At 45.9% G+C, this 25,762-nt stretch overlaps 1 protein-coding gene across 1 annotated transcript in view; it reads right to left on the reverse strand.

Annotated features, from left to right (window-relative positions):
* Positions 1 to 25,762, reverse strand: part of GALNT8 (polypeptide N-acetylgalactosaminyltransferase 8) — a 34,233-nt gene that overhangs the window by 2,132 nt on the left and 6,339 nt on the right. Inside the window, 2 exon segments of the mRNA XM_032646987.1 lie at positions 3,099 to 3,164; positions 21,938 to 22,087. Of these exon segments, the coding sequence (XP_032502878.1) occupies positions 3,099 to 3,164; positions 21,938 to 22,087 (216 nt within the window).

The raw sequence follows: 25,762 nt of genomic DNA on the forward strand, positions 1-25,762 counted from the left end.
TCTCTCTCTCTCTCTCTCTCTCTCTCTCACACACACACACACACACACACACACACACACCTGGGCATCGTATTTCACTATCTCGTCACCAGAAGGGAATCCTTACAGGAAAAGGACAGGCATGAAGTCCCTCATTTAGGGAGAAAGCATCAGCTTAGCTAATCCGAGTCAGCAGACTTTCGGAATCCGGGTCTGGCTGATGTAGGCCACACTCTAGCCATGCTCTGCAGCACAGAGAAACCAGACATAAGGTTCCAATTTGAATTCCATTTCCATGAAAAACACGTCCAGCCGAATCCTCCCAAAGCCAGGAAGGGGCCCTGCACTAGGGAAGAGCCCCGCATCCTTACAAAACAGGTCAAAAACAAGGAGATGGAGAATGGGGAATGGGGGGCAGGCGGGGGGCGGGCGCCACGCTGTCCGGAAGTTCTACGCTCAGTTTTCTCGATGTCGTCGGCTCAGGAATTGTCAGGGGAAGGGGCAAAATGACGTTTTGGAAACAGGAAAGAGAAGTCGCAACTTCTTTTTTTCTGGGGTTGGGGGGCACTGCGTGGCACGTGGGATCTTAGTTCCCTGACCAGGGATCGAATCCGCGGCTCCTGCAACAGAAGCGCAGAGTCTTAATCACTGGACCACCAGGGAAGTCCCGGGGAGTTGCAATTTTTGATACCTTCCATGTGTCCTGATTCTATTCTCACCTGGGGAAATGGCAAACCACGGGAGCATCCTGGGTTCCCTTAGAGCCCTGGGCAGATTGGGACCGAGCATTTGGGACTTGCACCACGAATTGTAAAGGGGAGTCAAGGGGATTGTGGAGTAATTTACAAGGTCAGAGAGAAGGCCTCTGACATTCTGACTGCAGCCCCCATACCTAACTGGGTGGCTGGTACATAACAGACACTCAATGTTTGTTGAATAAGTGAAAAAAATAAATGATCTCCATACAATTGCCCTGATGTCAAGTTCCTAAAATATTAGGAAGTGGGCAGCCTGTTCCCCATCCAGATGCCTCTGATCTTCTGAGGAAGTGGGGACGCACCACAAGGGCGGGGCTCCTTTGCCCACTGGTAGAGCACAATCTCGAGGGAGGTAATGTGGAAGGAGCACAGGCCAGGTGCCACTCCCCAGCTGTGTGACCCTGGCTGCATTTCCCAACCTCTCTGAGCCTCTGTGTTCTCATTTTTTAAAATGAAGCTAAAATGTCTCTTGGTCCCAAATTAACGTGAAGAAGTTTGGGATACTTTTCATCAAGTAGAAACTTAATAACTATAGTTCCTTTCACTTTACCTTGGGTTGGCACAACTCCAGGGATAAAATTTTGCCGTAAAAATCTATAGCCCTAAAAAAAAAAAAAAAAATCTATAGCCCTTCTCTAGTAGGTCTGTGTCTTTATTCCTGTCTTACCCCTAGGTTCTTCATGACACTTTTTTTTCTTAAATTCCATATATATGTGTTAGCATACGGTATTTGTCTTTCTCTTTCTGACTTACTTCAGACTTGAGGATATGGGGGGGGGAAGGGTAAGCTGTGACAAAGCGAGAGAGGCATGGACATATATACACTGCCAAACGTAAGGTAGATTGCTAGTGAGAAGCAGCCGCATAGCACAAGGAAATCAGCTCGGTGCTTTGTGACCGCCTGGAGGGGTGGGATAGGGAGGGTGGGAGGAAAGGAGACACAAGAAGGAAGAGATATGGGAACATATGTATATGTATAACTGATTCACTTTGTTGTAAAGCAGAAACTAACACACCATTGTAAAGCAATTATACTCCAATAAAGATGTAAAAAAAAAAAATCTATAGCCCTAGGTTTCTTACTCTTCCTTCCACCTCCTTGCCCTCGCAGTCTGGGTACCTGACAGCCCAGGCGTGAAGATTCACTTTGGGGGTGAAGCTGTACGTTGGATTTATATCTCATCTCCCCAATGCAGGCAAGTTACTTAACTAATACAGACTGCCAATTCCTCATCTACGAAAAGGGAGTCCTGACAGTACCTCTGTCATTGTAGTTCAAAGGATGTCTTCATGAATTGGCAGGTTGCACCCTGTATGGGGCAGCCTGCACTCCATACCCAGCACCGTGCACCCTGGTGTGGTTGCTCATCAAATAATGAGGAAGGGGCGTCTTTTTTTTGATTTGTGCAAAGGTTCTCTATGGGCTAAAGCTGGCCCTGAGCTGGTATAAAGATTAAATGAGATATAGCAAGAACGTCACTCACCCTTGTTCATAATAGGAGGAAGCTTTAAAAATATATCCCAAATCTGATTACTTTTTCTCACTACTTGAGAGCTCTAGAAGTCTCTCTGTTGGTCTCCTTCCAGTGATGTGCTGAAGCTTATACTGACCCACAAGAGCCGACTGCTAGCAACCCAAGTGTCCATCAACAGAGGAATGGAGAGAGAAGATGTGCTACATATACACAGTGGAGTGCTACTGAGCCATTAAAAAGAATGAAAGAATGCCATTTGCAGGAACATGGAGGCACCTAGAGATGATCATACTAAGTGAAGTAAGTCAGAGAGAGAAAGACAAACATGATATCACTTATATGTGGAATCTCAAAAACAGCACAAATGGGGCTTCCCTGGTGGCGCAGTGGTTGAGAGTCCGCCTGCCGATGCAGGGGACACGGGTTCGTGCCCCGGTCCGGGAAGATCCCACATGCCGCGGAGTGGCTGGGCCCGTGAGCCATGGCCGCTGAGCCTGCGCGTCCGGAGCCTGTGCTCCGCAACGGGAGAGGCCACAGCAGTGAGAGGCCCGCGTACCGCAAAAAAAAAAAAAACAAAACAGCACAAATGAACGTATTTACAAAACAGAAACAGATTCACAGACATAGAAAACAATCTTAAGGTTACCAGAGCTTCTAGCACTTTCTCTCCCACTCTCTGCCCTCTCCCCACTTCTTCCTCTCACTCCCTAGTCATCTTGCCTCTGCTTCTGGGGATCACCCACAGATGACCCCCCATGTTTGCCTAGACTCTTGCCTCTCACAAGGTGTTTCCAGTTTTCCTGATGAACCCTAATGGGACCCCGTGTAGCAGCCAAGCAGTCGGCATCATATTTCTAACACGAGGACCTGCTCCTGAAATTCTTACTTGAGCCGGCTGCAGGTCCCGCAGCTCTTTCACGGTGGCACCATGACTAGGACCCAGGTCTTTGGCCTCCAAATGGGGGCAAACCTCATGAAAAAGTCCTTCCGATTTGCGTTTGCATGAGGACAGCTTTATCAGGCTGTCTGGGATGCCTTCCCCAAATTTCCAGTCATCTCCTTGATCAAACTAAGCATTTTTCACAGCATCAGTTAACTTTGACAAACGATTGCTATGAGCCGGATACTGTAGGGGTTTTACATACATTATCCTTTTAATCCTCACCATTCTCTGAAGCTCAGAGAGGTTAGCACACTTCTCCAATTCACCAAATAGACAAACGGTGGAGTTGGAATTCAAACCCAGGTTTTTAACAACACACATTGCAACCCTCTTCCTGAAGGAGATCCACCATAAGGAAAAGCAAAATAATCAAACAGAAGGGCATTCAGAGCTCTTCTCCATCCAGTGTCTTCACTGATCAACTCTGAATGGTCCGCATCCCTCTCCTTCCTGGAACAGGGACCCTAGGGGCTCTAGGACTGGGATCCTGAGTCCTGGGTTCTCCGTACTCACCGCCAGGCTCCTTCTCTGACTCCTGGGCCAAGCTTTAACCTCCTCTCTGCCCACTCAGCCCCAGACCAGCCCCCTCTTCATGTTCACATCCTCACTCTGAAGCAGAAGCAGTCTACAGCCCTCCCTCCTGCAAGCAGACCAAGAATAGCTCGTGGCTGGATAAAAGCTCTGAGTCCTGAGCCACAAGCATGATTCCTCTTTAACGTGTCATGTCCTTTCTTTCAAATGACCCCCATTCATCACTCTGCCGCCTACCCCTCAGCCCTCATGCACACGGCACACCAGCTCTCTTTGGATGACTCTTTCTTGGGGATTATCAGAGAGGGACTTGCTTCCCAAGCCACTCTTAGAGACCCCTCCCAGCCAGCCCCCAGCCTTCAGATCGCAGAGTTCATTACCGAGCCCACTGCAGCTCTCAAAAACTGGACACTTAATGGAGATGGATCTGTCCCCCGGGCTGGCTCTGTAAGCGGCACGCTCACTAAAGAGCTTCTTCTTGTTTTTTCCCAGGTAGGGCTTGAACTGAGAGAAAGGGAAAAGAAATAATCTTCTTATTATGTCTTAAAAAAATAAATACTTGCTCTAATAAAATCACCAGCCCTGAAATATGCAGGCAGGGAGATGGAATATCTTCCATTCCTAATTAAGTTCCCATAATGAGGAAGGGGCAGAGCAGGACAGCAGATTGGAAAGGCATCAGGGCCCTAACACTTGGAAGAAACACCGTCTTACTTCATTACGTTTCCATGAGCAGTCTCTCTCTTCTCTGTTCAAGTGATTTGCATACTCCCTTACACAAGCGTCTGAATTAATCTGGACCTTTCTCCTAGGCCAAATGGCATTTAATTCTCCTTTCGATGACCTAGGTTGCCTTATTTATTCTTCTAAATTATCTTGTCCAACTTAACCCACCCCTCTCCTACTTATCACTCCTGAGTCAGCTCCTATGAGCCCTCCGTGAGGGGAATTAGTGGGTTTAGAGAGGTTTAAGGAGGGGGGGAGGGGGGCAAGTAATCGGAAAAGAAGCAGCAAAGGAAGGTGAGGGAGGCCAGGGACTCTGCTTCTATCAGATCAGACAGGAAGCAGCACCTCCTGGCAGAGAGCTGCTCTGTCCTAAGTGTGCCGGGGCTAATGCACTATTTTCTTTTGAAGTGTGTTTTGCCGCTGCTAATGGACTGTTTCTTACTGAATCTTGTTTCCTGATAGATTTAAAGAAACCATGATGGAGGAGTGCTCTCACAACCCACAATTCACGTTTCCTTCCTGGAGTGTTTGTTGTTTTCTGAGGCACTCTTTCCAAGGCTCAAAAGCCCACATTCAGCCCTCACATGCACGAGGCACTGCTCTCAGCGCTAGAGAGGCACTGATCTAATTTAACTTTCGAAACGATTTTATCCTTAGAGTCAGATAGTTGGGGAAAGACTGACCAGGTGTGCAGTGAACCATCTCCTTTTCATCCTGGGCACGCAGCTGGACTACATTTCCCAGCTTCCCTTGCAACTAAGTGGAGGCAGCACCACGTGACCACATTCTGCCCGGTGGAATGTGGGCAGAAGGGATGTGGGTCCCTTCCCGGGCTGGCTCATAAAACTATGCAAACCTGAACACTCTCTCTCCTTTCCCCATCTTTTGACCAGATAAGGAGGATGCCAAGGACTGCAGGGTGGAGGGGGTTGACGGAGCCATAAGTTGGAGGGATTCTGAGTCCCTGAGTCACAAAGTGGAGCAGAGCTAAGCAGAACACCTGCATTGCTGTTCTATGAATAAGACATAAACTTTTATAGTGTTAATCTAACTAAAATGTTGGATACAGCAGTTAGCCTACCCTGGCTAGTACATCCCCCATTCTGTAGACTGTGGATTTGAATTATGACTGAATTTCTGTGTCTTCCTCAAGTTCTAATGCTATTCAGTGGCACAGCTGGGATTCACAGGCAGATTTTCTGGCTAAAACCAGTGCTTTTGCTGCTGTCCCACAGCTGCTTCATCATCGCTCTGCCACTACTTTCAGAGAAGCAACAAATCTGCTGAGAGAGGCGATCATCTCGTACAGATGCACTTACAGCTCATTGATGCTGTCCTAATTAGGATCGTAATGAAAATGACTCTGGGGGAAAAAGGAACGGAAAGCAGGGAAGTAATCAGAGCCACGTCCTGGGCATAATATGTGGAGAGATTCTGCAAAGTCACCTTTGAGGACCTCAAAGCAGCCTTAGCAACAGCAGGCACCAGGGTCAGCCCAGGGAGGTTGGCAACAAGGGTATTATACGGCTGCAGTGTGCTCATTTGAGCAAAAGGTAGACCATGTGTACTCCCTGGGAGGAAGGAAGCCCCAAGCACGCGAGGAAGAATCCCTGCAATGTCACCACGCATATGGCCAGCACATCAGCACCATGGCTCCTCTGTTTGAAATCCTTCAGTGGCTTACCTGTGGCTGCAACATAGAGTCCAGCACCTTAACTGCACCCACGGTCCACCATGATCTGCCCATTCTTACCTATCTGGCCTCAACTCCCTTCCTTAAGGACAGCACAGGCAGAGTGTGGGCAAGCACCTTATTCCAGCAATTTAGACTATTCTTAACTCCCATGCCTTCCAGGTCTCTGCAAACGCGGTTCATTCTGCATGGTCCCCCAGTCCCAGCCGCAGCCCCCTTAAAGCTCAGGCCAGGTGTCCTCTCTTTCTCCAGCCTGGGGTGATGCCCCTGCTCTGTACCCCACAGCCCCCCTTTGCGCACCCACATTACAGGGCTTGTCAGATTGCTGTGCAGTTGCTCGCTCCTGTCTCCTACCAGCCTGTGCATTGTGCACCCCTGATCTCCCAGCTCCCTGCAGAGCGCATGGAACATAGTAAGAGCTCCACAAATGCGAGTGAGTGCAGGGGTGGATGGCTGAATAAACAGGATCCTTAAATAAATTTACTTGGCCCCATAGTAGATAGAATAATAATGGCCCCTGCAAAGGTGTCCACATCTTAATCCCTGTAACCTGTCACTATGATATGTTACACGGCAAAATGGAATTAAGTGTGCTGATCAACTGACTTCAAGAAAGATGATTCTGGAGTGTCCAGAGGCGCCCAATGTCATCACAACGTCCTTTAAAGATGGCAGAACAGTCAGTGGTGCAGTGACACAATGTGAGAAAGATTTGATCAGCCACCGCTGACTTTGAAGGTGGAAGAAGCCACAAGCCCAGGAGTGCAGGCAGCCTCTAGAAGATGGAAAAGACAAAAAAAAACAGAAAACAAAACAAACAAACAGAAAAGAAGGGATGACCCCCTAGGACTTCCAGAGAGGAACACAGCCCTGCTCACACCTTGATTTTAGCCCAGGGAGACCCATTTCAGACTTCTGACCTCCAGAACTGTGAGATAATACATTTATGTTGTTTTCAGCCACGTTTGTGCTAATTTGTTGCACAAACTAGAGAAAACAAACACAGACACTTTTAAACTGCATGCAAAGTTCCAAAAGAGAAAACAGCTATTCATCCGTCCACGTTATTGGAGCATCTGTTATGCACAAGGCACCGTGCTAAGATCTAGAGGGGTACAGAGCTGAATTGAAACAAATCCTACCCGTTCGGGGAATGTGGGTGTGGGGAGGACTGGAGTGGGTCTTGACCTGCCACTGAAAGACACCTGAAAGCATGGAAAGAGGAAAGGAGCTGAAAGTGGGAAGGAAATATCCCAGACCTGGATCTGAGACCAGATCTCTCCTTGCCCAACACAAGCAAATGTGCAGACGGGGTCACTGCAAGAGAAGGGGCTTTGAAGGCAGCCATGTAATGGGAGCTCTGTGGCACACTGTCTGGGAACACATATGTAACTCACATGTAGTTTCCTACTTATGGGAAATAGCTGTCCTTGGTGACAACCCTGTGGAAGATAAGGGAATGAAAATCACGGAATGCCAAAGCCACAAGTCACTCTTGTCCAGTTCCTTCAGTTAACAGGTGAAATAACCAAGGCTCAAAGCGGGAAACACCACCTTCATTCCAAAGAGTTCCTAGACTCTGGCCAAACAGGTGTAATCCTCCTCTCGTGGATGTTTCCTCAGCCCTGGGTTCGGATCTCTATGGCACTAATCATTGCAGGTGTTATAGTGTGTATGTGGCTGCCACATCCCATTGTCCTGTCTATGTCTTGAAGGCAGGGTCTAAGTCATATGCATTATTTTATTCCCCTTATCAGTGACTAAACATAGTAATCGAAAAATAAATGTTTGTTGAATGACTTAATGTAAGATCCCGACAGGGAAAATCAGATAAGCAGAGACTTCCCAAATCAAGTGACCAGAGACAGAAAGACACTGGTAGCAACGTTCTTTGATAAATACGTATCACTTTTGAGTCTAAAGGAAAGTTGTATTTTAACAAAAGTGATTCAAATTCATGTTTTCTGTTTGTTTCAAAGCCTATATTTTTCGGGCTTCCCTGGTGGCGCAGTGGTTGAGAGTCCACCTGCCGATGCAGGGGACACGGGTTCGTGCCCCGGTCCGGGAAGACCCCACATGCCGCAGAGCAGCTGGGCCCATGAGCCATGGCCGCTGAGCCTGCACGTCCGGAGCCTGTGCTCCGCAACGGGAAAAGCCACAACAGTGAGAGGCCCGCGTACCGCAAAAAAAAAAAAAAAAAGGCTATATTTTTCTATCCTGCTACCCTCTTGGAAATGCAAGCTGTAGTCCTCATCCAGTCACTTACCGGTTGTGTGACCTTGAACTGGTAAATTAATCTCTGAGAGCCTTAGTTTCTGCCTTTGTAAAGTGTGGGTAATGATGCTTATCTGTTCAAGTTGTTTGGAGGATGACGAATGGCATTTGCACAGCCCCCAGTGCCCAACACCTAGTAGATGCTCAATAAATGTCAGCTATAAGGGACATCCTCCAAGGTGGGGAATCCCTTTGTACTCAGCTGGGAGGCACTGACCCCATCATTACAAACCAGCCCCAGCCCTGTGGGCTCCCTCCCACCACACCTGGGAGAACAGACTCTTTTTTCTAACACACCTCCCTCTGCCTTCTTCCTTCTTCCTTCCCGGTGGGCTGGTCAGCTGAGGAAGTGCTCTGTTCCACCTAAAACTTGTGCCCAAAAGAGACTCACCCACACCATCGTTCCAGAGTCATCTTCTAAAGCCTGTACTAGAAACTTCTGTCTTTCAGCAGATAACTCCTCTATATCCAGAAATAATGAAAAATGCTGGATTTTGGGGGTAAAATACTAAATTAAAAAATCAAGCTACGACTGTATATAAAATAAGGCCCTAATTTTATAAAATGTATAAATATATTCAGACACATATAGATTCAAAGAAAAAAGATGAGAAGGAAATAAGGAGAAATCTATAATTATTACTTCAAAGTGGTAAGCTGATGCAGGCTTTTGTATTTGTTTATCTGTTTGGCTTTGCCTTTATGTGTTTTGGAAATTTTTACAATGAAAAATAAAACTTGAGTATTATTTATTCGTTTCCTTCTCTATGCATTCCTGAGGGAGAAGGCAGGATAAAGGACGTTTCTGTTGGCTGCTGTGTTCCTCGCAGGTCTACACTGTCTCTCCCCCAGGGTGGGCCCCCATCTCTCCCTTGCCCTTTCATGCCATCCAGGCAAATTCATTTTTGGCATCTTTGCTCCCAGTTCCACGTCTCTGTTCATTTGCCATCACATCCCTGGGACCATGTCAGGCTCTGGAGCAGAAAGAGTCCCCCTCTCCTCGCTCACCTCCTCCAATCCCACCTTCCTCGGGAGGCCTCCTGAGCCTGAGGCAGACCTGAGAGCCCCCCCCAGCCCCCGCCCACCCTGTCAGCCCCCTCCCCAATCCACGTGGGCCTGCTTCCCTTTCTGCTCCAATTACATTGATTCAACCAAGTGTCAGAGAAGTAGAAGTAGAAGTTAGGACAGAAGGTGGGAAGGGTGGGGGAAATGGATGAAAACCATAAAATCCTAAAAAAGCATGATTAAGTTTGCATAACCCTGGTGAATCCAGGCCACACAACTGATAGCTACAGAGTCTCAAAAAGACACAACCAAAAGGGATTCAAATGGTCCTTTTTCTCTGACCCCTAGCAGGAGACAGGAGAACGTGCATCCAAAACAGAGGAAACAGGTGCTTCCCCTTCCCTGTGGACACGTGCTCTCCAAAGAAAAGCATTGCGTTACAAAGTCCCTTCCAGATAGAGAAAAGAAACACCCAGTCTCAGGGTAAGCAGAGCCCTGTCCCAGAGGCATCCCTGCAGGGACCTTATTTACCTTGGCTTTTCTGTCCTCTAATTCACAGACTTACTTAATTAAGCACTCTCTCTCTCTCTGGCTATGTGTCTTTTTGTTATTATTCAATGTATTTAACTAAAATAAAATAAAAACAGTTCATCCATTTCTCCCACCCTCCCCAACCCCCTGCCTCTGACAACCACCAATCTGTACCTATGAGCCTAGTGTTATATGTATTTATATATGTATATTATATAAATACATATAATATACATATATATATGGATTCTACATATAAGAGAGATCATACAGTATTTGCCTTTCTCTGTCTGACTTATTTCCCATAGCATAAAGCCCTCAAAGTCCATCCATGTTGTCACAAATGGCAGGATTTTATTCTTTTTTTACGACTGAATAATATTCCACCACATGTATGCGCGCGCACACACACACACACACACACACACACACACACACTTTATTAGATATATATATATGGAATTTATCCATTTCTTCTAGGTTGTCCAATTTGTCAGCATATAATTTTTCATAGTAGCCTCTTATGAACCTTTGCATTTCTGTGGTATCAGTTATAAAATCTCCTTTTTTGGGGCTTCCCTGGTGGCACAGTGGTTGAGAGTCCGCCTGCCGATGCAGGGGATGCAGGTTCGTGCCCCGGTCCGGGAAGATCCCACATGCCGCGGAGCGGCTGGGCCCATGAGCCATGGCCACTGAGCCTGTGTGTCCGGAGCCTGTGCTCCGCAATGGTAGAGGCCACGACAGTGAGAGGCCTGCATACTGCAAAAAAAAAAAAAAAAAAAAAAAAAATCTCCTTTTTCATCTCTGATTTTATTTATTTGAGTCTTCTCTCTTTTTTTTCTTGGTGAATCTAGCTAAAGGTTTATCAATTTTGTTTATCTTTTCAAAGAAGCAGCTCTTAGTTTCTTTGATCTTTTCTATTATCTTTTTAGTCTCTTTAGTTTCTTTGATCTTTTCTATTATCTTTTTAGTCTCTAATTCATTTATTTCTGCCCTAATCTTTGTTATTTCCTGCCTTCTACTAATTTGGGGCTTTGTTTGTTCTTCTTTTTCTAGTTCCTTGAGGTGTAAAGTTAGGTTGTTTGAGACATTTCTTATTTCTTGAGGTAGACATTTATCACTATGAGCTTCTCTCTTAGAACTGTTTTTGCTGCATCCCATAAATTTTGGTATGTTATACTTCCATTTTCATTTGTCTCAAGGGATTTTTTTATTTCTCTTTTGATTTCTCCTTTGAACCATTGCTTGTTCAGTAGCATGTTGTTTAATCTCCACACGTTTGTGAGTTTTCCAGTTGACTTTGTGTGATTAATTTCTAGTTTCATACTGTTGTCAGAAAAGATGTTTAATATAATTTTAATCCTCTTAAGTTGATTAAGACTTGCTTTGTGACCTAATATATGATCTATCTCAGAAAATGTTCTGTCACGTGAGAAGAATACGTATTCTGTTGCTTTTGGATGGAATATTCTGTAAATATCTGTTAAGTCCACCTGGTCTGATGTGTCCTTTAAGGCTGATGTTTCCTTATCAATTTTATGTTTTGGTGATCTATCAGTTGATGTAAGTTGGGTGTTAAAATCCCCTACAATTATTGTATTGCTGTCTATTTCTCCCTTTAGATCTGATATTTGTTTTTTATATTTAGGTGCCTCTATGTTGGGTGCATAAACATTTACAAATATTATATCTTCATGTTGGATTGACCCTTTTGTTATTATGTAATGCCCTTTCTTTTCCTCTTATTACACTCTTTGTTTTAAAGTCTATTTTGTCTGATGTAAGTATAGCTACTCCAGCGTTCTTTTGGTTTCCATCTGATGTTGTCCCATAAGTCCCTTAAGCTATTTTCTCTTTTTTTTTCATTCTTTTTTTCTTTTCGCTGCTCTGATTGGGTGAGTTCCACTGTCTTGTCTTCAAGTCCACCGATCCTTTCTTCTGCTTCATCTAGTCTGCTTTTGCACCCCTATAGAGTATTTATTCAGTTTAGTTATTGAGTTCTTCAACTCTGTGACTTCTATTTGGTACTTTTGTATATCTTCCATCTCTTTGTTGAAGTTCTCACTGCGTTCATCCATTCTTCTCCCCAGTTCAGGGAGAATATTCATGACCATTACTTTGAACTCTTTATCAGATAAATTCCTTATCTCCGTTTCATTAAGGTTTCTTTTCCCCCTGAGGTTTTATCTTGTCCTTTCATTTGGAACATATTCTTCTGTTTCTTCGTTTTGCTTCCTCTGTGTTGGTTTCTATACAGTAGATGAAAAAACCACCCCTTCCAGTCTTGAAGGAGTGGTTTCATGTAAGAGATGAACATTTTCCTTCAGCCCTGCCTCAACTCCTGGTTGTCTTTTAAGCCTCTGTGCTTGTCCAAGCAGCCTATTATATTCTTAATAGCTCCCAGCAGTTGAGGGTGTGCCAAGACCTGTGAGTGCCCCAAAGGGGAGGATCTCAGTCACCACTAGATCCAGGCTAACTGGAAACCAGACTCTCAGGCATCAGCTTTTAAACATATGCAAATACATACAGTCTTCTGGGACCACAAGCATAAGCCTCACTGTCCAGCAGGTCCAGGTGATCTGGAGGTGTCCCCCGTGCGGCAGTCACAGATATCAGGGCTCAAGATGAGTGTATAAACTCTCTTCTGGGTGATACCTGTGAGCTGCTGCAAAGCAGAAGAAGAAAGCCAGGACGGCACCCACAGCCTACATTCCTTGAGAGCGGTTCCATAGGCCTCTAAGTGTGTGTCAGACCTGAAAACTGCCTTTCAGGCCAAAGGACGAGCAAATAGTCCTTCTTCACAGAAAGACTGGGGTGTGTGCTTCAGTCCACAGCCTGAGTACCCTGCGGGTGGTAACCTGCCAAGAATCATCTCTTCAACCACCACAGTCCCATGGGACTCAGGAACACAAGCCCCCTGGCCACGAGAGCCAGGCAGTCTAGGGGCATATACCCTGGGTGGCGACTGCAAAATCCGAGATTCCAGGCACAGAAACCAGGGCGCTGGATGCACGCAAAGCTCCCCTGCAGGAGACACTGGCCTCTGGAGCACAGCAGAGGATGAGTGCAAAGACAACGTCACCCTCCCAGGTCTCAGGAAAGGTTGACAGTCAGCCCTTAGCTGTGTGTTTAATCAGAAGGCTGCTCCCCTGGCTGCAGTTATAAAAATCAGCTAATATGCCTCCAAGCTCCAAGGGGCCTGTTGCCTCTTGCTGTGCTCTGGGGGTGGCAGCTGTTTAAGAACTCTTTCTCTGTCGGTCACCGTCCTGGGGGACCCAAGAGTGTAAGCCCCACTGGCCGCCAGGTCATGTGGAAGAGTGCCCTGGCAACAGTTGCAAAAATCAGGGTGCCGGCCTGGGTTGTGAGCTCCTTTCTGGTGACACCGACTATTACAGTCCCTTGGCCTCCAGGGCCAGGTGATCAAGAGGTGTGCCCCAGGCAGCAGCCACAAAAATTGGGGCATGGACGTGTGCAAAAGCATCCATCCTGGAGACACTGATGTTCGGGGAGCCCAGCAATGGGAGAGAGGAAGACCGCACCCACCCATCTGCATCTTGGAGAGCGTTCCAGCAGACTCCTAGATGCAATGCTAAATTAGATGCTGGCCCCTCCAGCCAATGCTTTAATATAAGCAGGGGAGTGTTCTTCCTTTAAGTCTGAAGGCAATGGGCCATGGGATGGGCAAGTCTAAGTGTGGGAGTCCTTTAAGAGCCATCTCACAGATTGTTAGTCTTGTGGGTGTCAGGACCCAAGACCCGTGGGTTTTCAAAGCCAGAGGTTTTGGGGGGTTCATGTGTCCCACATGTCAGCATGCCTGATGTGGGGTCAAAACCCCTCATTCCTCAGGGAGAAACTCTGGGTTCCGAGTTCCCTCCCGGCTGTGAGATGCACACCAGGGGTGGGGTTTGTGTGCGATTGTGTCCCAGCCTCTCCTACCTGCCTCGATGTGGTTTTCTTGTTTGCCCAATGTGACATTATCACCCAGCCAGCCTTTAGGATTTTTAAGAGGAAATGGTCCCATGTGTACCTAGACTCAGTGTATTCATGGGAGGAGGGGAGTTCAGCATCTTCCGGCATCGCCATCTTGAACCAGTCACGCAAGGACTTCTAATACGCTGGTTTCTTTTATTCCAGCTGTGGCTTCAGAGCCGACTTGCATCCCCTGTCTAGAGGTCATTTATAATCACAAATCAGAAGTGATGACAAAGTTGAAGGTATTACTTATTAGAATACGAGTACAAGAGAATGCCTGATTCAGTCTAAAGTTTTCTCTTATTAAACTTGGGTTATTTGTCTCTCTTCTTGCTGCTATTTCAGGGGAAAGCACTGCCAAATTGAGTTTTTCCGTATTTGACTCAAAGGGATTGACGGTAGAAGTTGATCCTTGTTTTAACACTGGTGCCAACAGTTGGCCTAGTATAAGTGTTCACAGCCAGATTTTCAAATTCCAGTAACCAAGAGCCCGTAATGAAATGGCTCTTACAAATCTCTCTCTCTGAGGCCTCTGGCCAAGAAAAGCAGGAACCTTTGATATCCTCTGGAGCCAGAAGGATCTAAGGATGGAGTGGAGACAGACAAGAGTCCTGGCGAAGAACACAACTGGGTACGCTTATTCAAAGCCTGTCTGAGACGAAGTCTCTCCACTGCTGGGCTTGCCAGACCACTCCAGCCTGGGGCCAGGGCAAGCTGGATTTCAGAACAGTTGCCTGTTTATTCTACCACATTGCACTCTATTAGTGACCGGCCAGCCGGTCTATTTGCCCAAAGAGGCCCAACCCAGCCACAGCCAGCACCGCCGCTCCCCCAGGGGCTTTGGCTGTTCCGAGTGGAACCGGTCCTGGACTGCTTTTATTTTTTCAAACCTCTCTGTACATAAACAGGATGTTTAGAAACCCTCGAGACGGCCAGGGAGCTGCTGTGTTGGCCATTGATTCTCACTTGCAGAGTCGTTCTGATCAGTATCAGTGGACCTGCTTCTGCCGTGGCTCTGGATATAGCCCAGGACAGCTGAAACCTCCCTCTCTCTCTCTAAGAAAACTTGGCTACAGGGAGTTCACACTGGTAGGGGGGAGGTAAAAGAGATGCCTTCACTTTTTAGGGGTGTCTCTCATTACAGCCTTAAGAAATCTTCCCTGATCCCAGAGTATTCAAGGGAGAAAGGTGAGTCTCATAGGTGGGGACATTATTCCCTTTGGAGGGTTCTTCTCAGCCTCCTAAGGGCTGGGGTAGGATCCAAAGAAGAGTCCTCTATGGAAAACAGCCTGTCCGTGATTAAAGGTCTGGTGGGGGGCTTCCCTGGTGGCGCAGTTGTTGAGAGTCCGCCTGCCGATGCAGGGGACGCAGGTTCGTGCCCCGGTCCGGGAGGATCCCACGTGCCGCGGAGCGGCTGGGCCCGTGAGCCGTGGCCGCTGGGCCTGCGCGTCCGGAGCCTGTGCTTCACAACGGGAGAGGCCGCAACAGTGAGGCCCGCGTACCGCAAAAAAAAAAAAAAAGGTCTGCTGGGCAAAGTGTTGATGAGTAAAGACCCCCTGTCGTTCCCTCTAGACTGAACAGAAAATGCACACAAGCAGGGCTGCCATTGATCGATACAGCCAGTGCCTGCTCCCCTGGAGCCGAGTTCATCCCAGATGCAAAGGTCCTAACATCTGAGGATGGAGATTGGAGAACCTCAGGCACATTGACAAAGCCAGAGTCCTCCTGCAGGGAAGGGACTAAGGGCAGAGGCAGCCACACTTAGAGGCCCCTTCTCCTGGCTCTTTCACGCATTCCTGCTTGGCCAATCCCCAGGCTCGGCTACCGACATTTCACTACCTGCCTTTTCCAGAGCTCCCTGAGGGCTACTCGGCACCACGGGGCCTCCTGCAGCAGCTACCGCAGGCAAGACTAGCCCCCTGCCCACCCCGCCACTTCCATCACCCTGCAAGACCTGCCGCCCTGTTAACCCTGCCGGTACCCACACAGCCACATCCGTCCCGCAGGGTCCTCCATCACCCAAATTGGCTGTGTAGTGGCCACCCCTTTTGCCCCCGAGTCAATTCCCTTCTGCCCCTTCAGTCTATCTTCCCTGTTCTCTAAGCCATGATGGGCGACTCCGGAAGTGCAGTGTCCTAGCCCAGTGCAGCAAAGCAAGGCTCGGCGGGTAGCCGGTCCCCAGAGCAGTAGCCCTCCCAGGACCCAGTGTCTGGCTCTGACTGGGGAAGGGGAGCCCTCATGAGAGTGGCAGGACCCATGGCTTAGGAAGCAGAGCATCTGTCCTAGAGCCTCTTCACAGAATCTGTGGCACCCCTGCTGCACCCTCTGCAAATCCGTGCAGAAAGACCCCAGCAGGTGGCGAAGGGGCTCCATGATGGGGTTTGGGGTGGGACTTTTGGAAGAAAGGGGTTCCCCAGGTTATGATGCTGGAGCTCGGTGCTACTTACAGATTCCTCTTCTTGCCACCGTCATCGTAACCCATGGTCCTAGATTTTGACCTTTCCCCCACGGATCAGAGGGAAGTGGGGAAGTACACTTTACTCCACCTTCAGCAGAACTCTGCTGCCCTTGAGAGAAGCTCTTGATTAAAAAGTCACTGGGAACAAATCGTTGAAGGTACTTATAATCGTGAGAACCACTGCGCCCCAGCAGGAGCCCTCCGAACACTGTGTCTAAGCTGCCGTCCACGCAGCCATAGCTCTCCCGGCCAACCACAGCCCAGATACACACAGACTTGAGAAGAAAAGACCACTGGGAAACTCGTTTGTCAAAGGCAATTTTAAAAGCTTGGCAAATGTGTGACAACATGGATAGACCCGGAGGACATTATGCTAAGTGAGATAAGCCAGACACAGAAGGACGTATGATCTCATTTACATATGGAATCTAAAAATAGTCAGATGCATAGAGGCAGAGAATAGAACAGCAGTTGCCAGGGGTCGGAGAAGGAGGAAATAGGGAAATAATGGTCAGAGGGTATAAAGTTTTAATTATGCAAGATGAAGAAGTTCTGGGGATCTACTATACAGTCTAGTGCCTATAGCTTACAATTCTGTATCTTATACTTAAAATTTTCCTAAGAGGAAGAATCTTATGGTGAGTGTGCTAGTAATGATAATAATAATAATAATGGCAAAAGAAAACCTTGGGAGGAAATGGATGTCTGTAGCCTTGAAGGTAGTGATGGTTTCCCCGGTTATACTTACGCCAAACTCGTTAAATGGTGCGCATTAATTGTGTACATGTCATTCATACCTCAATGAAGTGGCTTTAAAAATGTTGGCAAAAAAGAAAAAACAGGACAAAGTTTTTATAAGGAAATCCTGAAAGAAACTTGTTGGATTGCTTAATGGAAAACCCAGGGCAATACATTGGGGGGAGACCACCCTGTAGGTTCCAGCAAGGTTAAGGTAGTATTCCCAGTAGTTTACCAGCAGATACTATCTTTGGGTTTCAGGAACAAAAATTAGAACGCTTAAGAATTTTCAGGAATTCCCTAAATCATAAGTTATTCTTTAAGTGTTTCTAAAATTAATTATACTCTTTACTCATGGATATCTAAAAAGCTGTATAATAAAGAAGAAACATTAAGCTTAGTCATATTTATGAAAACTATAGTCTTAGCAAATATTCAAACACTAGCAAACATTACTGTGTATTATTTAAATGATGTAACATTCAGCTCTCCTAGTGAGAGGTTAACAGCGCTAGTCGGAATCATACGTTGAAATTGCTCAAGACATATTTTGCTCCCCAAATGTATTGTTTCTTGGAACACCATTCCAAGATTTGTATAAAGTACACAGTGCATAAAAATGTATCAGAAATTAGTAAAATTCATTAATTATTATTTTATTTGCAACAATTACTCACCATTAGAGACAGGCATGTCACAGACACTTACAACATGGCTATAGCTTATGGATGACAAACTGGTTAGATCATCACTGCTTTTCTCCTGAGTGTTCCTGTCTTGGTCTCAGAAACTATCACCCCTAACCTTGGACTCTATGTGTCAGTGGTTCCTGCACTCACATTCCATTGCACTTCAATGGATTCCTTCAAATCAGTAACATCTCTATGTCACTTACAAAGCTTTAATTCTTGCAGGAGAATTATAGAGTTTTTTCTTGTTTTCCTAACTTTTCAACTGGTTTTTTTCTTGAAATTTGAAATTTGGAAAAACACAGAAATTTCCCAGGCAATGCTGGGAAAGAATTCTCACATGGAAACACTAGTCAAGATGAGCTGCAAGCCTGGTGGGGAAGGCCCACCAGCAGGGCCCCTGGAGAGGAAGTAGAGAGTTTGATGGGGGTTGGGGGGAGAAGCTGGGACTTGGGGGTTACAGCCAGCCTCAGGACAAAGCACCTGCGAAAACTGCAAGACATAAGCCCATCTTCTGCAATTTAGCCTTGGCTAGAAACTATACTGGAGACAGAAAGCACCAGCCTCATTTAGGAGTTAATGAAGAACCTTTAAAGAATGAAGAACATTGACAAGGTACTTGGAAAAGACAAGTCCTGCCCTTATGGTAATGACTTGTCAGAGAAAGCAGGAAAGTATTGGGAATATTGACACAACCTCTTACATCAATTAAAGTGAAAACTACATCTATTTCTTATCTTGTTGTCATAAAGTTGAGTTTCTGCCTAGGGCTTTTTGTTAAGAAGGCCATACACCTTTCTGGTAATGTTGAGAGATTTGATTTTTATAGTTCCATGGACAGTAGACTTGAAATCTTGAGACAGGTTTGTTCCTTGAAACTACACTTATCAAAATGTTTGCAGGAAAAAAAAAAAACTGTGTTTTTAAAAGTATAACAACTTAAAGTCATGAGAAGTTGATTTATTCACCAATCCTAGTGATAATTTTCACCAGGACATTAGTGGCCTAACTCTATTTCACTTAATCTCTCTAAAAGGACTTTGCAAGTTTCCTTAAAATTAGGAAATTAGCTAAAAGCACATTTCCTATTGTAAAATGGATTACAAGGAAAATAAAAAGACTCTATAAGAGATTAAATTTAGAACTTCTAGAATCTCACTTTGTTATGACGCAGCCCTCAGCCCTTTAGCTCTTAGGTTTGGCACAAATGAGGAAGGTGCTTGCTCTAAAGAGCATTGGGATGTTCGAGGCTGGCATGGATGATGCTTGGGGCCTGGAGCAAAGGGACCACCGGGCCCAGGATACATGACCACAGCCTCAGGCGCATCTCTCTTGAAAAAAGTGCCAGAATTCAAGAGAAGCAGCAGTGCAAACACGAGAGGTAAGTCGGGACACCTATCCTGTCTCTTTAATCTCCTTTACTCTGGGGCGGTTCCTCAGTCTGTCTCTTTTTATGACTGACGTTTATGAAGCATAAAGACCATTTATTTTGAAGAATGTCCCTCAGTTTGGGTTTCACTGATATTTCCTCAAGATTATAGATTCAGGTTCTATACTGTGGGCAGGAATACCACAGAAGTGATGTATTCTTCTGGGAGCATCATATCAGGAAGCACATGATATCCATTTTTGCTGTAACTGATGATGTTTTAATACTGATCGTCTTGTTAAGATGGTGTCTGCCCGGCTTCTCCGCCACGAAATTATTATTTTCCCCTTGTAGTTAATGAATATCTTCTGGGGAGTTACTTTGATACTCTGTATGTATCCTGTTTCTCATCACCCACTAGCGTTAACATCCATTGATAATTCTTGCCTGAAACAATTCTAATTATGGGGGTTGCCAAATAAATTTCTAATTCCATAATTTCTCCTACGTTTATTAGTTGGCTTTCTGCTATCAGAAAGAGCTTTACCTTTTCCCCCATTCATTCATTTATTCGTCCATCTATCTATCCATCCATTTATCCAATCACTCATCGGTATGGACTCATGGATTCTTATTTTATTCTATGGCTTATAGTCTATATAATAAAAATCACTGTTTACTTTAATGCTCAAGTTGTCTTAGATTTGGCCAGTGGGAGCCCCTGGAACCTGGCTGCTGCAGTCTATGACTTGTTCCCATCATTCTTTAAGAAGTCCCTTATTTCCCAACATGGGAAAATGTCCCAGTCCCCAAGCCCTACAATCAGCTATTTCTCCAGGGAGCCCTAATTCCTTTTACTGGAAAATATTAAGAAACCAAGATCTGGATGCTAGACGCTAAGTGTTCTCAGAGGGTATGTGCATTCAGTTAAAATATCAAAATATAGTTAAGTTCACTTGTTTTTATTTGTACTCCATTTGGGGTTTCCTCTAACCTTATCGGTTTTACCGTATGTGTGTTTGAGCATCTGAAATATAACGTGGTTCTAAAAGGCTACAATTATAATTGTAGCTTGAAAAGTGTCACGCCCCTGCCACACCCCTTCTATCCTGTTCCTACAGCCAATCCTTTCCACCCTATTTCCAGCCACCACCACCCATTTGTAACCAATCTCATTAGTTTCTGGTTTATCATGCAGATTAACCAGAAATGAACAGGTACATGTACCTTTCCCCCTCATTTCTTCCCTAAAAACCCATACTCTAGACTGTTTTTCTTCTTCCACACTGGAAATCACTCCATATCCATTCAAAAAACGGTCCTCGTTCTTTTTTATAGCTGCAGCCCATTGGGTGGACCACTCTCTGATGTTTGAGCCTACGGTTTGTTTCCAACATTTTACAATTACAATCAATACTGGAAAGAATTATTTTGTACGTAAGTATTTTCTTGTTTATGGAGCTGTAAATACCTAGACGTGGAATTACTGGCACAAATAGAAAATGCACATAGAGTATTTTTAGCTATTGCCAGATATCCCTCCCAAAAGGACTGTACCAGTTTGCATCCCTACCATCGAAGTATGAGATTGCCTGTTTCCCACAGCCCTGCCAACCAGAACGTGCCGTCATATTTTTTGATTTTCACCAAGTTAACTGAGAAATGATCTCAGTACAGTTTAAATTTGCATTACGCTATGAGTGACGTTAAACATTTTTTCTTTTGCTTAAGAATATTATGTCTTTTGCCCTTTTTTCTGTTGGGCACATGCTTTTATTAAAGCTCGGCTATGAATTGCATTTTCCCTTCAACATGCTGGGCAGAAGCTAGAAGTTGTACATTTGCTTAACATTTATCCTCTTCCTTAATTTTTGCACCATAAAATCTTAAACTGTGGTGACGCTTTAGTCCTTGATATGGGCGTGGTCACTGTGAAAATTTTATCAAGCTGTATATTTATGACTTGTACATTTCTTATTTGAAAAACTCTTAGCTGATTTAATTCTGCACTAAATTATCAGTGTCTTGTCTGCCTAATGCTTAAAGGAAGGCTGGTAATTCCCAGAATCATACCCAAGTAACCCTGACGTGAAACTAAGAAGAAAAGGTGACCCTCTGGAGAAAGGACATACTTGAAAGGTGAACCCAACAACACAGCACACACAGGGTCATCCTACTTCCTCTCCCACCGTGATGCTCACTCCCACCAGCCCCTAAGACCTTGCCAAAGCTGGCACCCCTAGACAGATCCTCCTAACTCACCACTTACAGGAAAGGATTTATCCAGTGGGCAGCAGTAAGGACCCCTGGTCTTTAGTATTTACCTACAATCCCTTCTTTGTTTCCCAACAAGTGATGCCTCTCTGTTTCAAGCCTCATTTTCTCCATAATTTTCAGGGATGGTGGAAGGAAACAGTTAATCAAGTCTATTAAATGTTATAAGCTCCTTAGAGAAAGACTTGAAAGGACTTGGATTTTTCCACCATTCTCATGTACTAGGCAGAGTGGGATTGGTCCGTTAGGTGTGTTCTCTCCTATCCTCAGCCCCTGGAGTCTCTGTTATGGGAGAGATGGGATAATCCGAAGAAAGCTGCTGTGAGGGGATGGATGGAGGGATTTTTTTTAAAGATTACGGGTCGATTTGCTGCACCTTTCAGGACAGTCCTGGCTGAAGTCACAGTAAACACACACACACACACACACACACACACCTTCTTTCTCTCCCTCTCCTCCACTTCGAGCAGCATTGGGGGCAGAGCCCATTCCTGGCAAGAACCCAGGTTCTCTGAGGATCACTGGGCGTTGGTTTGACCCCCAGTTTCCGACAGTGTACTGGAGCGTCCACACGCGTGTGGTGCAGGTCTGCAGAGCAAACATGTAGCCACCTGAAGTGTACCTCTTTGTCTCCAGACATCGTTTGGTGGTTCTGTTTAGGACGGCTCTTCCCTGGATGGAAGGAGAAGAACTGAAGGTATTGAAGTGCCCTGGTAGAGCATGATCTCCCTGCTGTGCTCAGAGAAGAGCCCAAGGGCTCCCTCAATCCTCTGAGAGTCATCCAGTGGAGAAACGAATCGGAGTGCTGAGTTAGATCACCCGGTGCTTTCTCTCCTAGTGCCACCGCAAACTAACCCCAGACCCGGGAGTAAAAATGCTGTGCTGGGTTCCTATGTTCTCATCTGTATCTCCTGAGCTGGAAGCATCAGGTCAGCATGGCTGGCAAGACAGGGTGCAGCTTGAAGAGCCGTGACCCTTCTGCACTCGACCTCCTTTCTACGTCTTCATCCCTGAGCCCGTGAAATCCATCAGAATTCTCCCCCACCCCACTGCCTCCTCAGCAGGGGACTCCAGTGGTGGGACTGGAGTATAAGCTCTGTTCAGGACTCTCAGCCTATTTTCTCAACCTGTTTTCTCTGGGGAGGGAGGCAGTTCCTGCCTCTCCTGTTGTGGGAGTTTCACCAAGGTTTACTGCTGGAAACATTAAGGGCGTTAAAGCCAAAGAGTCTGGGTTGGATCTCTGCTCCACTGTGAAGAGAGAGATGTGGGCAAATTACCTATCCTAAGTCTCAATTTCCTCATCTCTAAAATGGGTCTAGAGTTGATATCAGGGTTAACATTGCGGGTAATATTTATTGAGCTCTGTGCCTGACATGGAAGATGTGCAATAGATATTAGTTCATCTCCATCTCTCCCCATCCTAACAGCGAATGGGGGAGGGAGGGCATCCTTCTCTGTGCTCCTTTATGCCACCCCCAATGCCCCCAACCTCTTTGCTCCTTATCTGCTCACCTTGACACTGACAGTCATGCCATCTGTCCTGTTCTGTTCTCCTAACTCTTCCCTCCCCGTGCCCCTCTCCACCCCTTTGCAGGAATCTACCTTAGTATCTGGGTGAAATGGTCCCCTTTACCCTCAGAGCTCACAGCATCCATGTGGACGTCTGGTGAGAAGCCCGGATCTCACTGCTCCTCCTCGATGACCTGTCCCCACCTCGTGTTCGCTTAACACCAAGCAGGGTTGCAGCTCTACATCCAAATCTCTGCTCCCTCTCTGACCCCACCTCCCTTCCTCTCATCTCTTCCAATCGCCAACGGCCCCCACCAACCCTGCTCCCCCAATCTCACCTGCCCCCGTCCCTGGCCACCCTGGACTCCCTCTGTCCACCACCTCCCACCTCCCTGGGTGCGTCCATCCAGCATCGGTCATTCAGGGCTGTCCTCCTATTCTTTTGTACTTTTTTTAACATCTTTATTGGAGTATAATTGCTTTACAATGGTGTGTTAGTTTCTGCTTTATAACAAAGTGAATCAGCTATATGTATACATTTATCCCCATATCTGCTCCCTCTGTGTCTCCCTCCCACCCTCCCTATCCCACCCCTCTAGGTGGTCACAAAGCACCAAGCTGGTCTCCCTGTGCTATGCGGCTGCTTCCCACTAGCTATCTATTTTACATTTGGTAGTGTATATAAGTCCATGCCACTCTCTCACTTCGTCCCAGCTTACCCTTCCCCCTCCCCGTGTCCTCAAGTCCATTCTCTACGTCTGCATCTTTATTCCTGTATGTTAGCATTTATTCCGTATGTGTTAGCATACGGTATTTGTTTTTCTCTTTCTGACTTCACTCTGTATGACAGACTCTAGGTCCATCCACCTCACTACAAATAACTCAGTTTCGTTTCTTTTTATGACTGAGTAATAGTCCACTGTATATATGTGCCACATCTTCTTTATCCATTCATCTGTCAATGGACACTTAGGTTGCTTCCATGTCCTGGCTATTGTAAATAGAGCTGCAATGAACATTGTGGTACATGACTCTTTTGGAATTATGCCTTCCTATTCTTGAACTGCCCGCATCACTCCCACCGCTCCTTTCTCTGGGCCCCATTCCCAGACCACAGATCGCTCCTGGAGAGGGTCCACCAACTGAGCAGCCCTGGCCCCTAAAAAGTGCTTCGAGCAGTCTGGCCTCAAAACTTGGCTTACTCCGTAGGGCTGCTCTTCCAAGCCTCCTTAGCATGCTTTTTCCTTCTGCCCCAGCCCTTGTCCCTCACTTTCACTAAATGCCTTTATTTTTCCCTTTGGCAGGAAGACCTTGCTCCCAGCCAATCTAGCCCCTCCCCAATGCCATGAGCAATCTCGGGGTACTGCTCAGGGGTGGTCTCAAAGGAGCTGCCCTGCCTCTGTCTCTACTATCGGCCCCCTGTGCCTGGAGCCCAGCCATCCTCGATGCCAGAGAAACAAACACCCTTCCTGTCTAACATCCTTCTCCTATTTCTCCCTCTTGGCAGATTCCTTTTCTATGACTTTAAATATATCCAAATGTCCGAATATTCGAGATGAAAAAATGTTCCTTAACTCTATTATCTTTTTCAACCAGCATTGAGTGTTTTTCTCCCTTTCAGAATCAAACTTCCCAAGCAGTGAGGCAAAAACAGTGGATAAGATTCTGTGTTTGAACCCTGGATATTTACTATGCTATGTGACCTTGGAATATTATTCGACTTCTCTGTGTTTTAGTTACTTCATAGGTAAAGTAGAGCTAATGGTAATACTTCTCATAAGATTTGAGTAAGGACTAAATTAGGTAATGCTTAATCCAATGTCTGGTACATAATATGTGCTCAGTAAATATTGTCAATTACAGTTTATTGTGACCTTGCAGATAAAATCAATGGTCTTTTTTTTTTTTTTCTATTTTCTCTCCACTTCCATGTGACATGTACTTTGGCAATATTCCTTACACGTCTTCAGACTCTCCCCCTCTGGTTTCTCTTACATGTGTTCATCTGGGTCTTATACATTTTTGGTTTGGTTTTTATTTAAGGGGCATGGCCTGCCACTTTTTAAACGATTTTTTGATTCTTTTTCACTTGTACAAAAAGAATATGTGCTCGTTTTTTTAGCTTAAGACAACATTGTCTATCTGGCTTCTATACCCTGTTTTTGAAACTTAACATAGTATCATGTGCATTTTCCAGTGTCATTCACTTTTCAGAAAACACACTTTTTGAGAATATCACTTGAATGACTACACAATATTCAGTTCAAGGGATGACCAAAAATCTCCCCTACTTTTGGACATTTAATCTTTCCTAATATTTTGCAATAACTATTAACATATTTTCTATATTAATCTTGATCTACATTCTATATTATTCCTTACATTAAAATATTGTCTTAGAATTAGCGGGCTTCCCTGGTGGCGCAGTGGTTGAGAATCTGCCTGCCAAGGCAGGGGACACGGGTTCGAGCCCTGGTCTGGGAAGATCCCACATGCCGCGGAGCAGCTACTGAGCCTGCGCGTCTGGAGCCTGTGCTCCGCAACAAGAGAAGCCGCGACAGTGAGAGGCCCGCGCACCGCGATGAAGAGTGGCGCCCGCTCGCCGCAACTAGAGAAAGCCCTCGCACAGAAATGAAGACCCAACACAGCCAAAATAAATAAATAAATAAATGGATTTTAAAAAAGAAAAAAGAGAGAGAGAGAATTAGCGCCTTAAAGGGGGGCCTAATCAATTTGGGGGTTCTGGCTAGTGTCAGACCTTTCTGGAGCTGTGCCCTCCAGCACGCGTGAGGGCCGTCCCTCAGCGATCTCTTCCTGGCCACTTCTCAAACCCAACTA

This window comes from Phocoena sinus, chromosome 10 (assembly GCF_008692025.1).
Source record: "Phocoena sinus isolate mPhoSin1 chromosome 10, mPhoSin1.pri, whole genome shotgun sequence".
NCBI classification, from domain to species: domain Eukaryota; kingdom Metazoa; phylum Chordata; class Mammalia; order Artiodactyla; family Phocoenidae; genus Phocoena; species Phocoena sinus.